The sequence below is a fragment of the Glossina fuscipes genome, unplaced genomic scaffold (assembly GCF_014805625.2).
Source record: "Glossina fuscipes isolate IAEA_lab_2018 unplaced genomic scaffold, Yale_Gfus_2 1, whole genome shotgun sequence".
Taxonomy (NCBI): Eukaryota; Metazoa; Arthropoda; class Insecta; order Diptera; family Glossinidae; genus Glossina; species Glossina fuscipes.
In genome coordinates, this window is record NW_023998415.1 from 30,982,980 (window position 1) to 30,999,008 (window position 16,029).

The following is a 16,029-nucleotide window of genomic DNA, read 5'->3' on the forward strand; positions in this document are numbered from 1 at the left end:
CACCCATTCGACTATAAATGAAAAGGAACGCTAACTAAGCTGAATACATTTTCCTTACCGCACAATGCAACGAAAAGTCTTGTTAGGAAAAAAAAAAAAAAAAGAAAATAAAAAAATAAAAAGAAAAACGAAGAAGGAATTTTTATAAGCATCGCCTTACAAGGTAAACAACAGACAAATAGAGTGAAAAAGAGGTATTAGAGATCGAGAGAGATAGCGAGAGAAGTTTGCCGAATTTATCTTTTGTTTCGTTTCAACTATAATACGATCTCAAACTGAACATTTTATATACAATATAGATTGAATTGAAAGAGAATGAGAGCTAAATTTACAAAAAAAAAAAAAATAAATATTCCTATGCATAGGCATATCATTATACATACATACATACATACATACATACATACATATATATATATATATATATATATATAACATTCATCGACTATGAATCACTAAAAATTTGCTTTACGTCTGGACTAAACGGGCATAGTTGAAAGGGCAACGACAACAAGGTATGAGAAACATTTCAATTTCAAAGTGAACAAGACAAATAGATCGCGTTAATGTACACATTTTTTAATAATCTAAGGGCTCTGTTTTAATTAGATTGGAAAACTTTTTTTACCTTCTAACATCTAATGCGAACCTATTAAGGTAATCAAAAAACAGAAAGAGAGAGAGAGAGAGAGAGAGAGAGAGAGAGAGAGAGCGAGATAGATAGATAGAAACGGAAATCAAGGTGTTCGCAGTTTTGGCTGTCTTCAGTCACGTTATGAATGTCTCATAAAATACTTCTAACTAAATTAATTTCTATAAAACTTTTACTAAACGAAGTGTAGTTAGAAATTTGAATTTCCTAAAATGCAAACATCATGTCTTGCAATCTACACTGGCTTGGATTGATTTTGCAACAATCGTAAAGAAACTATTCTTTTTCTCGTTCTCGCGACGTCACTGCCGTAACCTTAATTGCTTAATCATCCGTAATGATGTCTTTGCGCGCTTTAAAATTACGCCACGAACCGTTTGTGCAAACACCCGCACCACGCCACCAATCATTAACATCCGTATACCAACGCGGTTTACGCAGCGAGTCTTCATCGTGCAGCGCGGCACATACCCGACACCAATAATATGTATTTATGAATTCCCCCGTTCCCTTCCAATTAAAGTATGAATTATATAATTTATCATCTTTATCCAGTATATGCAAATAATCGGCCAATTCACTTGCCGAGGCAAATTCATCTATATGTATATAGGAGCGGTGTGGTGCACTGACTTCATAATCTTCGGGTCGTGCACCCATAACTATGGGCAATATGTTACGATTTAAGGCGTTTACAAAAAATTTCTCAGTTACATAGTCTTTGCAGTTGGAATTTTCAAATGCGAGGTAAAATTTATAATCACGATCCAACATTTCAAAGCATTTATCGGCCGTTACCCGTGAACATTTATAATTGCCGCAAGCCCCATAAATGTCAACCTTAAAATAAAATTTGATGCGTTTAGTATCCGATTAACTCGATATATATATATATTTACTTCGATATATTTGCTTAATTCGTGTGCGTACTGTAGACGACCGTTACGTGCTCCGCAATTTGATACAAACCAGGCAACCCGTTTCGTCTTATTGCTGGCATAATTGCGATCCTGTTCAATCTGTTGAATACGACTGTCATAATATTGCCATTTCTCGTAAGGGGCCACAATATCGCTGTCGCGTCTATAGATTGCGGTGCATGTAAAAAAAATACAAAATTTTTGATTAGACAAATTCTTCTTTTTTTTTTTCATACATTTTTTATTAACTCTTCACCTATATGTTGCCGTCCAATTGATGGCATCAGCTACTTTAACGTTCTGCGTATGATAGGGGCATTCCAAGTAATATAGCATTGTGACTTGGTGGGAATTGGCTGGACGCCTAAAACCTGTCGGTATATAATGATCTTTATATAGAATCATATCTGCGGTATTGGCGCGATCACGAACAGCTGTAATTTCACACGTATCCACCGGACATTTCGAGCGTAGGAAGACTTCGCGACCTAGATAATAGAATGTACATAAAAACATATATATATGTAACATAATAATGATTTCTTGTTGCTGTATTCTCTTATTCGAATATACCTTGTTTAACATTCCAAGGACCCAAACCGTTATACAATAGAATGGTTTTCAATTTGCCACTGACCTTAATTTCGTCATAATTGGATGGTACATACATAAGTTGATTTACAATACGATCACTGTGTGGATCTTGAAATGGGAACAATTTCGAACCCTGTAAATGAGCTTTTTTACCTTTGCGTTTTTTACGCACCGGCGCCGGATTCGGATAATATTTGCCATTCTTGAAAAACCAAGCTCTAACATTCGACTGTAAAGGATCGGAAGCAATTTGATTTTGTTGCAGTTGCTGGTGCTGCTGGTGCTGCTGGTGCAGCTGCTGTTGCTGGTGCTGCTGCTGTTGCTGTTGTTGTTGTTGTTGCTGTTGTTGTTGTTGTTCACTGTTGGTTAACTCTGTTTCAGTATTCGTGATTTTCGTAGTATGGACTGTTTTGCGGATTGATAATAAGTTTTTGTCATCGTTCTTGTTATCCTCCATTTCAGGACTATAGGTTTCGTCATTATATTTATCATCATAATCATATCCGATATTTGAATGAGGCAAAATTAAGTGTTGTTGTTGCTGTTGTTGTTGTTGTTGTTGTTGATGTTGATGTTGATGTTGTTGTTGTTGTTGCTGCTGCTGTTGATGCGTTAATCGTGTGGATGTAAGCGAGAAATGAGTCGATGCTTTCGATTTCCATGCTTCACGTTCTCTAAATAAATATATATATATATATATATATATATATATACACAGAATGGATATAGGCCGAATGAATAAGTTTACATTGTACTTGAAATAACTAAAAGATTATTATGTTTACTTTAAATTAAATCCGAATATAAGCAGCAGAGCACATATTATTGTGAAATAAAAATATTTCTTTAATGATGTTTTCGGACGTCTCATGTTAATTTGAATGAAACCAAATTTCTGCCGCTACTAAACTATTCATTAGAGGCTCCACATTTTCTTCTCCTTTCGTAATAGTTTTCTGTTATTTGAGATATAAATATGAAAACAAAACATTAACATTTTTTTAAATTTTTCATTTTAAGAGAATCTTTATTATTATTATTATTAAAAACAAAACGATATATGATATTTATATGATATTTTTTTTCTTTCTTTATATATTATTTTAAAAATAAATAAAAAACGAAAAAAACACTTTTTATTCTTTTTTCAATATTGTCATACGATTATTTTTCGCAAAATTATTTATTGATTTTTTTTATTATTTTTTTTATTTTTTTTTTTTATTTTTTTGTTTTATTTAATTTGGTTAATAAAAACTTTTTTATTCTATTGGTATTAGATTTAAAAAAAGAATACGAATTTATGAGAATATTTAATAAGATGGTTAACTTTTTTCAATGACATGTTTTTCACTAACAGTTAAAACTCTTTTAGTCACAGATGAAAACAATTCTTGCTCACATTTATAATTCTATTATCTGCTAGCGGTAATGTTTAACTAACTAACTAACTCATTCTTAATTGAGGGCGGCATATTAGTTTTGTGCACGCGATTGTAACACGAAAACATTTGCCTGAGATGTCCCGGCAAACGTGATGAATCAATATCTTCATCTATATATCTCAGGGTCCCGCTGCATGGCTACTTGACCAGCCTCATCATTAATAAAATGCCCAATAATACTCATGTCTGTGTGTGTGTGTGTGTGTGTGTGTGTGTGTTGAATCAGTTTAAAACGATTATTCGTCTTCAGATTTCACGTAAATGCTTGTTTCCACTAATACTTCTATATATCTTGCATTGTTCATTTTAGCAATGCACACGTAACAGTCCAACCTATTCGGAAAGAAGCTATGATTTTAAGAAAGGAAACGAAACCTATACAATAAACTTCCTAAGTAATTCACACGAATATTTAATGGAGAGGTAAGCGTAAACTCGTGGGCCTAAACTTAAGACAGAAAAAATCTTAAAAAAGCTTAAAAAGCCATAACTCGTATTTTTGGCATTTACATTTTTGTGTTAAAAACACAAATAAAAACACTATAGTGGAGCATCGCGGATCATTAAGTACCCTACACGAATCCATAATTATTTATACATCGACTTCTTACTTGATTTGACATTGAGATGTTATATGGAAAGTGATCGAAAAAGTGATTTGATTCAAATCTTTTCAATACCATTCGTGCTTGGAAGAAAGTGCGGCAGTGTACGAAATTTCATCAATATATCTCAAAAATTGCGAGCTACGGACAGACAAGCTTAAAAGGTGTTGCATAAATCCTCACAAAATTAATATACCCTTGTTCTGTAAGCAACTACCACAGGAAATTTATTAGGTTCGAAAAGTTCGTGTGTTGATTTCATCCTGGCATCACCAAAAATCGTGCGTAGAATAAGATATTTCGCCTTAAAACGAACGTTTTTATTAGCGGCAGAGGAAGTTGGAAAACTCATTTCATCTGTTCGTCTGACGCATAAGTAATCCACGCATATCGCATAAGAATTAAGAAACCGCAAGTAATATAGAGTATAAGTGATTTCAGAAGTGAAGTGAGTGTACCGCGGAAGAGACGCGATTGTGTATTTACGACAGAGTGCTTTCTAATGAGTCGCATCCGGTTTCAGGCCTGACTTATGTAACTTACCTTTAGAAGAACGAGAAAATTTCCGTATCAATCAATATTCAATTTTGTTGAAAAATTTCGAAAAGCCATAAAAATAAAAATAATTTCAATAATGTGGACGAACACTTAGGGACATGTCATTAAATGTGCATCTTATGCTTGTAAAATACTAGCACACGTTTTAAGGTCTCTAACACGCATACTTGGGTGCTTGTATTCGAGTCTAGATTTATTTTCAAAGGAATATAAATACTTTTCGATATCAATTTTGCTACATGATTAATGATGATATATATGTGTGATATGTATCACACACATTTATCAACTGTTATCTTATAAGGGGTGTGTGCATATGATAACAGAGAGAAACAATTACATAAATATATTTTCAAATTTATTGCATATGCAAGCGACGTCGCAATATAAATAAGAGGTGTGTGTGTGTTGATAAAAGCGTATTGACCTCAACTGCTGGCGAATACGAATTTTCGAAGCTTCATTCTAATTTCTATTATTCGCGTGTACTAACTTTTCATTTCTTCACATCTCTATATGTATATATATATATATATATATATATGCCATGGCAGATTGACTCTAAATAGATTTAGATCAGTTTTTGTTATCATTCATCTGCTTGGTTGCCTTGTCTTACGATCACTTCTTTCAAGTCAATCAGTCTTTACGTTGAATCGAGGAAAAAGTTCGTGGCGTTTTTTGCAATAAAATCGTGTAACTTTAATAACACTAACACTATCAAACCATACACATTAAAAAAAAAAAAAATCTAGTAAGAAAATTATAATTTATCCTGAGCGCGAATCTTTAATAACCACACCTGATCTCTTTAAACAAAATTAAAGAAAGAAGCGGACAGATGTAATTTTTATATTCTTGAATATATTATTATTATTATTATTATAAATTTAGCCAGAGAATAAATTCTCAGAGTAAAAGTCTTAAAGCACTAGCATTTGAGGCTTTATTAAAAACTCTACCGCCCACGACCATTGAATTGCTAGTCGAGACTCTTGTCTACTTGGCCATTCAGGCGGATATTTCTTGAATATAGGATATAGGGCGTGCCTGTTTATTTTCATTTTTATAAATTACACGTGGAAATTTTTATAATTTATAAATGAGTAGTGAGATAAGATGAGATATTCTCAGTCCGTGTTACGCTGCAGGCATATCTCTCGACTTAACTGGCACATTTTCAATATTAGCCTAAGTGCATGAAGTTCTCATGTCAAATGTAAGACTGTTAGCTTTCTTTTTTCGGCCAGAAGACACAGACATTAGACAGAAGGAAAGATCAGCGAATGGTTAGAAGGATGAGGTTTGCGAATTGCTACATATCGGATCTAGTAACAGATCTTTCTTTTATTTTTATAGGCTTTTTTTGAAATCGTTTTTACAAATTTCAAAGAGATCCGCGCAGAGCGAAACAAATGTTAGTCGGGTTGGTGTAGGGGCGAGTAACACTGCGGATGTATAATGCATTTACGATTCGCCATCCAAGGCGCCTACGTACTAAAATGACTTCCCACACAAACTTGGTGTACCACTCCCCTTCGCGGGGCCACCTTTAGGTATTAATTCGCGGGAGCTGGTTGTCGTTAGCACGCTTCCAGTGGGATACACTATTGACTTCCACATCCTCTGCTCTCCACCCGTTGTCTCTCCAGTCGTCAAAGCTTCTCAAGGGTATTGCTAGCGAACGCGTCTAGGGCGTTCCAAGCTGCAGCACTGCCGATCAGTACGCTCGTTATCTGGTTAGGCGGAACATGAGGCCACCCGTTCTCAAATCTATAGCGGTAGAACGTTACGTGCTCTGCGTCTTCCTTCGTATCCGCGCATATTGGGCAGTTAGGCGAGGTGTCGTGCCCGAATCTGTGTAGATACTTCCGAAAGCAGCTATGGCCAGTTAGAAGATGGGTGAAATAACCTCGCTGTGGCGTGTTTCAGCCCATCGTCTTATGCTAGGGATAAGAACGAACGTCCATCTTCCGTTGGTCGTTCTTTCTTACCTCGACTGCCATATCCTCAACGAGGCCATCCGTTCTTCGCTTCTTATAAAGCGTGAGGAGAGCTCGTTGCCTCGACGCCGTTCGTAGATGCGGCTCATCTCGGCGGCCAGAATGTCGACTGGCAGAGTGCCAGCTAGCACTAGCGCTGCTTCTTCCGACACTGCCTCAGGGCGCTAAGGTGTGTATATATGTTTGTGTATAAACAAGTATGCAGGGTTCGAGCGTGAACGTATTTTGACCCTTAAAAAATTACGGGGGAAAGGAAACTAAAACGCAGAACTCTGCTAGACTGATTTTCATAATTAAGGTAAAACATGCAGGACATGTTTATTTAATATATAGTGCAAGTACTTATCAGGGCCCTGTAAATATCCATTGCATGTTAGAACCGAACTGTAAGTTAACAAAAAAGTGGAATTTTTCGATTTTTGTAGGGTAACTTTAAAAGGTGTTTATCAAAAATTCATTTGAAAGTGAACTATTAAACAAATAAAAAAACTCTCCACGAGAATAAATTCACTGATTGACAGCAATTGCAAGGAAAATGCAAAAAAAATTATTTTTGCTATAAAGTAATTTATAAACAACATACAAAAAATATAAAAATGTTTAAGTAAAATCTGGAAACGGGTGCTGTTCCATGCGAAAAAATGGGCGGAGAGACACACGGCCTGTATAGTTAGCTGTGCGGCTGATTTGCCGGACGGTGCACAAACCTTCTGCCATGGAATGCAAATTTGCTAACTTATGTCTCGTCGCTTAATAACACACATTTTCCATCTATCAAATCTTTGCCTTCAGCGAAACAGACTCTGGAAACTGGTCAAAGCTTATGCTTATCAAATTTCTGTAAAAATTAATTTCTTATCATCTCTGCGAGAATTTTAATTTCATTCGCGATGTCTTCGTTGAACTTAACTGCATGTTATATGTCTTTGCAAACAATATCTTTGGTAAGCGGAAACAGTAGCTTGCTTGACTTTTTAATAGGATCATTCCATCCATCATAGAAGAACATTAACAACGCCAACAGTATTGTTAAAAACATTTTTTTTTTTTTGCAAAAATATTTGATTTGATTTCAATTTTTCTTAAGTCTTACGTTTAAAGTTTTAGTGCCAAGTCGGTAGTGGACGGAATTTATTGAATTTAAACAATAAAAGTGAAATATTCTTTTAAGAAAATTTTGAGTTTGTCAACCGTAACTGCTTTTTAAACTGCATAGTTTTTCTTTATCCGCCTGAGCGGGCGAGTAGGCTAACGCTCTCAGCTAATAAATGGGTTAGAGTTTACCGTAAGGTAAGCTTTAAAAGTTTTAATCTTTGAATTTATTTCTTTGACTAAATTTATTTATAGCAATAATAATAAAAAACAAAAATATTATATTTTCCTTAGCGTATGAATAGAAATGAAATGAAAACGAAATTTTCTAAAATGTAGTTCAGCACGATGTGTAACATCATGTTTTAAACTTTCCACGCAATAATTAACTCCTTAAGAATCCTTTTGTGCATTAAGTTGATGTAACGCCCCTAAGAACAAATACCTCAACAATACTAAACTAAATATCTCGTCCGTATTATTTATGCAAAGAAAGGGAAAAAAAAAAAAAAAAAAAAAAAGAGAAAAAGAAACAAATTTTCTAAATAACTACATTCTCAAAAGTGTGCACACATTTCCTTACTTGCAATTAACTAAATATACGAGTGCTTGTATCCAATGGAGGTGTGTGTGCACCTATAGACATTCAAACTAAAACTATGTGTAACCTATATAATGAGTAATTGCCTGTGGAATGCATAACTCTCTGTAAGCATGCATAACTAGTTTTTAATTTTTGCATTCGCACACATCTACGCTTCTGCCTCATAATTTTTTTCCTGTTTCTATGTCGATGCATGCTTGCGGACATGTATTATATGTGCCTTCTGTGTGTCGGCACACATATACGTGCTCATCAGGATACAAGTGTCCACTTGTACGCAAACTAATTTGACATATGACAATATTTACTCTAAAAAATATGCTAATGAAAAAAAAAAAAGGAAACTCAAAGGAAAAGGAAGCTCTGAAGTTAATGGAAAACGTCTTTGTATGCGGCTTATTTATAAATCGTGTACGGTATACATGCACATGTACGGTCATAAATTTATGCTGAAAGCATAACGAACGCCTGTGTGTGTATCCTTAAGCTTTTTGGAACAACACTATAGCATATTCAACTCATCGCATTCTACCTGTTCACTAATACTATGCTAAGTATACACTTTTATATATATTCTTACACAACGATTATGTTAAGTATACATTTTCACATATCTTCACATCACAATAATCGTGGATAAATTTTTCACATATTTTCACACAATGTAATTTTAGTATATAACTTAGTTTGCTTAAGCCAGCATATAAGGCACTGACCACTGTAGAGTTAAGTCAGAGTTAAGCCAAAGTTATGTCAGAGAACCACACCATTACCAATAACCGTCAAATTGTTTTTTAATTTAATTGTATTTCTTATCGCTACGAAAAATAACTGTAAGCCATACATTGCGGCTGATTGGCTATTTGTGTTAGCAAAGTGGAGATTATTGTTATTATTATACATTCTCTCTTATATCAACGCTTATTGTAAACGTAAATTCATAGTAAAACAGCATAAGCCGGATGTGCACGTAGTTCAAAACAATCTCAATCCGAACGCATTCGTCGCAATCTCAAGATTAGATTGACTTCCAAGACATCCTATTACAGTAGCCTTCAAAAGATATTACCGTGAACAGACCTATACCTAACTAGAGTACAGACTACGTTATGTCGTTGCTTACGCATGTGGATGGTGTGAACCTATACCTAACTACAGTACAGGCTACTTTATGTCGATGTTTACGCGTATGGACGGTGTTAGACGCAGCCTTGTCGGGATCCTACGCTGTAAGCGATCGATATTTCGTAAGCAAGACCTGATAAATTCCGCCGGCGTACGTGAATTGTAACCTTGCTATCTATCCTTGATCAGATATGAATGTAAAGGATGCTGATATGGACTGCTCTCAATTATTTTCGCACCATTTTAAAAACCCAAAGCCCTTGACAGAATTTTTTTAACATTTAGAACACATGCAGACAGACGCTATTTTATATTCTCACGTCCGACAACTTTTTCTTCTTTCTATTAACTCCATCAAAGGAACGAAAATGGTCAATACTTCTCCTGATGCGCTGCGTTTTCGCTGCTCGACCGTATTCAGATGTTCTAACTTTAACAAGTTTTCGATTAAAAATGTTTGTAACTTAAAGTTGTAAGATCTTTTGTAAATTGAGAGAGAACGACCGACGCAGATCAACGCCTAAGGGGGGAAAAAGGCAAAGTACAGAGCCTTATTATTATCCAACGTTTAAGGGGATATGTCTTGGAAATAAGCGACTATAATAAGAAGACTTGTAATATTCAACTAACTCTCCCGATGCTGTTCAATAAGCGGCGACGATAATGAAGTAACTGCATGAATTTTATTACTTTGTTCATATCAAACAGATATGTATTTTGGGGGTGTCTATCGTGTAGTACTTCTACACGATACGGGTCTGCCAAATGAGAAGTGGTTTCTAAATTCTTCTTCAAATTTCTTAATATCCGTACCATGTACTACTCTTAATATCTAACTAGTATGTAGATGTGTATGTACATATATAAACCATTTTTCAGTTTAATGCTATCATATATGTGTACAATTAGTGATGATGATGATCCATGTGCATCTTATATGGTATCGAACAAAATCGAATATTGCACGTGTTTCAAATCACATTATTCTCACGACTTGATACCATGTCATACATAATTGTGAAAACCGATAACGGCCGTATGTTCAGCATACTTTACCGTACTCAATCATTATTTTTGGGATATTTCTGAATTATTTACGGGTTTCCCGGACTACGCTGAAAAGATGCAATGGGTTGCGTCAACAATTGTATCGTACACGTTCCCGGGACCAGGTAAAATAAGATCAACTTTACTCTAGTAGAGTGCATAAAAGCTTGATTTAGCCAGGTTTCTATTGGGTATATATTCCATGAATGGAATCTGGCCTTTATACCCAAAATAACGAAAGAGATGAGCGACTACCAAAATCATTCAGATTCATATTTGATATCAGGACAAACATAGGGCCTTTGGCTCCCTACTCTAGAAAGCGAAAAATTCTCTTTGAGCAATGTTATTCTCATTGCCCTTAATTTGGAATGAAGTAAAATACTATGACGTCAAATTCGATGACGTCCTAACTTTGGACGACGTTAAACAAAATGTAGCAGATCTTAAACACTGATACAATTAGGGGTATGAAGTGTCTCTTGGATGTTTCAGAAGCGCTGCTGGGAATAAGAGCTCTTCGCCTCACTATAGAAAGAAACGCATATGCGTACTTAGATTGCCGGATATCAATAAACTGAACCGAAAAAGCACAAAACTCGCTTAGAATTACTAAGAGATTTCATAAGCAAACCCTTTGCTAAGATATCGGACTGACGCTGTCCCGTCAGTTTAAAGTAGCCTTATAGGAGCGATGTATTTGGCATGATCCAGTTTTAGAGTCTGGAACAATAGTACAAAAATGGTTTCTTAATTTTTGGAAACTGAAAAATTATAAAACGGAGAACTATATATGCGCCCCTAGATATCAAAAGGCCATACCACTGGATTATACTCACGCCACATTTCAAGCAGAAGCTTATGCATTTATGCGTCCGCATGTAATACACGACAGACCATATTCTCGGTTAGAGTATCACTGAAGTCCGAGCTACGGAAGTACGAGAAAGTGCACTTAGTATCAAAAATCGAAACCAAACGAAGAATCTGAAAGGCGATTACTGCTCTGAACCTTTCTGAGAAATACCAAGCAGTCGTACTAAAAGGTTCATTTGACAGTGGACGCAGAAGAAATTAGCTAGCTGTTGAAAGCATAGAGCAGGACTGTTACAGGGAAAAAAAGATTTTTAATATCTCCCGACATAACAAGTAAAATCCTAAATCTAGGGGACGGGACTCTTTCGCTTGGGTAGTGAGTTCTACACGGAAACTAGTCTTCCCATGTGCCGCCGGAAAAACATAAGTATCTTGATTCGATTTGTGCAAAGCCTATGAAGGGAGACGGGGAGTGAACCGTCCTATCACATTTCGTGTGAATGCGTGGCAGTCTATGGAATCAAACACCAAGTGTTTGACAAACATTTCATAACGCCCGGCACCATATCGTGTGGGCGTAGCAAGATTTGGCTAAAGAACTTCGTTTTTTTAACATAATTGGAGTTATGAACGAGTTTTCCCCGAAGCAGGGTTTTTGAAAACGGCTCGGGGAATAACTCATGCAATTTTCATTCACATAGAATTTTTAGGATAAGGTAATTGTCTTACTAATGAAAGACCGGTTTTTTATACCCTTCTCCAATTATAGTACAAGGGTATATTAAACTTGTGCGAATGTACGCAACATTCAAAGGGACTTGGGATGGGCAAGCTTTTATTATACCGATCGATTCAGAATCATTTTCTAAATTAATTTATGCTTAGGCCGCATTGATGAAGGACGAAGCTGAAAGATATGCTTAGAAACCTGTCGAAATATTTCTATTCCAGTACCTTTCCTTCCGCCAAAAAAAAAACGTGTCTTACAGAGACCTAACCTCAAACCAAAATTTCAAGTGGTGGATATGAAAATATTAAGCTCAAAATTTATCCGAATGTTCAGTTTTTTTATATGATAAATAATTGAAGAGGCTTTTTTACCAAGTGCGTGGGCACAAATCGCTCTCACACTTGGAAATAAGAAAATTAATTACCCCAATAGGTTAATAGTTATTTTTGAACTTATTTGCATTATATGCAGCATTATAAAACTAGACGAGTCGGTGTTAGCCTCTTCATAAAAGTTAATCGCAATCCAAGCATCGATCTCTCCTTTTGACGAATATAACTTTTTCACCAACTTTTTGCATACATTTATGGTTCAGAGGATACAATGTGTTGTTGTGCTGGATACTTGCAACGCTTGTTGGTATTTCTACTTACTTTGAAATCATCAGTATAGGCACCGTAACGCTAAAGTAAAGGTAGATTACATATATACTGAGTTCCTACTTTCTGTATGAGTTCTTGGAACGGCAAACATACGGACGGACGGATTGACGAGCGAGTATGACTATATTAATTCAGAATCTTATGCAATTTACGAATGGAAATTAATAACCATAGAATCGCTGAATAGCTGAATCGCTGAATAGCTGAATCGCTGATTAACTGGACTGGTTGTAAACACAAAGAAAAATCTAGCAATACGAAATTTTTCGTTTTGATGAATGCAAAAAATCTTTGCAGAACATATGCAGTAAGTATTGCGTACAAGGGGATAAAAATTCACTCCACATTTTGTGTTTTTACGTACAAAAACAATAACAATATGTGAAGTGTACACTTGACTTGCTTTTGTTGGTGAATCTTTCATATAACAATAACAGCAATGACGACGTCAATGAGAGACACACTTAAAGAAAAATTAAAGAAAAGCGTATGTAAGAGCGATGTGTCATATACAAAAAAATGAAGAACGCGCGCAACTTGTTAATTCATGAAGAAAATCGCTAGAGTACGAAGGAAGCTAGTTTAGGCCTAAAGTAGCATTTGCAAAATTCCTGCACGCTCGCATCCTATAAGAGATAACATAATTGCCGCTAAAAACTCTTGAAAGCAAACTCTTGACTTGATTAGTGTGTGTTTACACATTTTATTAGAAGGAAAACGCCATTCAAAACAATTTGAAAGAAATGCAACGCATATACATATGTAAGCAAACAAGCACACTGCCTGCAGCAATTAGGGACAAATATTTGTCATGCTAATAATAAGTATAATGCGTTAGGATAAACATACGATTCAAAATAATTCTCATTTTCTAAAAGGCTTATTACAAATTCCTAGATGTGATTTGCCTTCGAAAAATGATCGCCAGCTATCGGACGATTATTCTCATATGCGCGAAGAAAATTTGCAAAAAAATATGCTCATCACATATCAGTGAAATATTTATAAAGGTAAACCATCATGTCTTTCACATCGTACAAATTAAAAAAAATATCGAGCCTTTAGAAATTCAAAATTCGCATTTCTCGTTCAATTTACATTCATTTGCGCTAACATTCACTATTGGCCCAAATCAATGAGGTCTATAAGGGTTGACATTTTTTGGCTACCTTGGCATATACTCAGTCTTATTTGTTTACGATCTTTCGTAAGGGATTTTTTCAACCGCCAATCGATCGTGAGTTTACGTTCAACGCAATATTTAAAGTTTTGGTTTAGTTAGTTGTGGGTGATATCAGAAACCAGCGTAGCTAATAAAACGTAATCTGTCGACAGCGAAAGGAAAAACTTAAGAAAGCATCCAAGACAACCCTTACACGGTCTTCGATACTCATTGCTATGCTTTATAAACATTTACAACAACATTTGCTATTTTTATAAACATCAAACAAAGGATCGCGACCAACAATGCAATGCTCGCGGATTCAAATACCAAATGCGATGGAGTTTTAAACACAAGCGAGCTTATGATCTAAATTATCAACCAGCCTTTCAATCAATGCTTTGTAAATTTCTTTACAAACCATATACACAATAAATAAATATCGTATAGGCTCAAGAGCAATTTCAAAAAATTTTCCCTAATCACTTACGATCCAACATATATCGGGACTTTCTATATAAATGATACCTAACTGCTCACATCTTTCTATTATTATTATTATTATTAATTTCGTCAGAGAAATAAATTCTAAGATTAAACTCTTAAAAGCACTAACATCTAAGGCTATTGGCTTTTCTTTTTTTTTTTTTTTTTATTTAAAACTCTACCGCACTTGAGATTCGAACCCACGACCATTGACTTGCTAATCGAGATTCCTCGCCTTCGGCTACTCAGGCGGATAGACACATCTTTCTAAATTGTTGTCCATTAAGGCAACGGAAAGACTTTATTTCTTGGATATGTCAAGTTGATCTCGAATAGATCGAATTTATGGAAATTTTTTCAAACATTCTAACACAACTATTGCGGTTAGAAAAGGGTAAACATATGCAGAATAAAGTTTTTGTTTTCTTTTTTTTAATCATTTCCAAATTATTCGTTATAGAGTCTACTCCTATGTCCTATATTAGGTAGTCGGGAAGTTTTCTTGCGGTTTTGCACTTTTATACGAATTAAGTTGTATATGTCGATTAGCTTCAATCATAATCTGTAGTTGGTCGTTGTCAATGGTATTTGCTCTAGGGGAGTGTAGTAAAGCTTCCACTCAAAATTTCACAAAACAATTTTGACAAAGGCGTTCTGCTATTGTATTAGTTGCATATATAGCACACATTCCTCTATGTGCTTCTGCAGCTTTTTTACCTTTTCCAAATGCTCAGTTTGGTCTTCCACGGCTTACTTACGTCTCACTACTGTAATACAACCGATCACTGCTCTGCATATGTATATGTAGGTATCTTTACCACTAATTATTTGTCTAGCTATCTAAAAAAGTTATTTTAACCTGATGTTTAAAATAACGGCAAGAAATTTCCAGCCTACCTAATATTATAAATAACGCTAATTATTTATAAATAGTGATAAAATATGAAAGAGAAGAAGAAGAAGAAGTAATTTATATTGCGATTTGTTTGAAGAAGAAATCAACTGAACCTAATGTGAACAAGAAGAAGCAATTTTGGTTGTGAATTCCAACTTCATCGCACTATTTCTACCATTCAGCGATCATCGGGCTTGGATTTATTGCTTGCATCTCACTTTTTAATTACGTTACGCATATTAATAAATATTAATAGAAAAAGGACACAACAACTGATGTTAGTTTAGAAAGAATTTATTTTAGTTTTGTGTTTGACTGCAATTTGATTTTTAGTAATTGATTGATAGTTTTGAAAATGAAATTTTTACATACATAACTGATAAATGATTACTAATAGCCTTGAATTATTTCAGATATATTTATTGCATATCTTTAGACCTTCAGGCAAACACCCAATGAAATGCGAAAAAATCAAACTCCTACGAATATATATAATAGGTATCTTGTGAAGGACATACTTGCAAAACGAAAATGTCGTGAAAAGTGTTCTTGCAAAAAATCGTCACAGGAAAGGGAAAGGGAAAGAGAAAGGGAAAGGGAAAGGGAAAGGGAAAGGGAAAGGGAAAGGGAAAG

At 35.0% G+C, this 16,029-nt stretch overlaps 1 protein-coding gene across 2 annotated transcripts in view; it reads right to left on the bottom strand.

The window, feature by feature from the left end:
• Positions 1-430: 430 nt before the first annotated feature.
• LOC119632455 (glycoprotein 3-alpha-L-fucosyltransferase A) overlaps positions 431-16,029 on the bottom strand; it is an 18,076-nt gene continuing 2,477 nt past the window's right edge. For both annotated transcript variants that reach the window (XM_038025370.1, XM_038025371.1), the window contains exons 2-6: positions 2,952-3,122; positions 2,146-2,840; positions 1,829-2,060; positions 1,552-1,735; positions 431-1,492 (exon numbers count right to left, since the gene is read on the bottom strand). In XM_038025370.1, the coding sequence (XP_037881298.1) occupies positions 977-1,492; positions 1,552-1,735; positions 1,829-2,060; positions 2,146-2,840; positions 2,952-3,037 (1,713 nt within the window). In that variant the 5' untranslated portion in view covers positions 3,038-3,122 and the 3' untranslated portion in view covers positions 431-976. The remainder of the gene's footprint in view (positions 1,493-1,551; positions 1,736-1,828; positions 2,061-2,145; positions 2,841-2,951; positions 3,123-16,029) is intronic.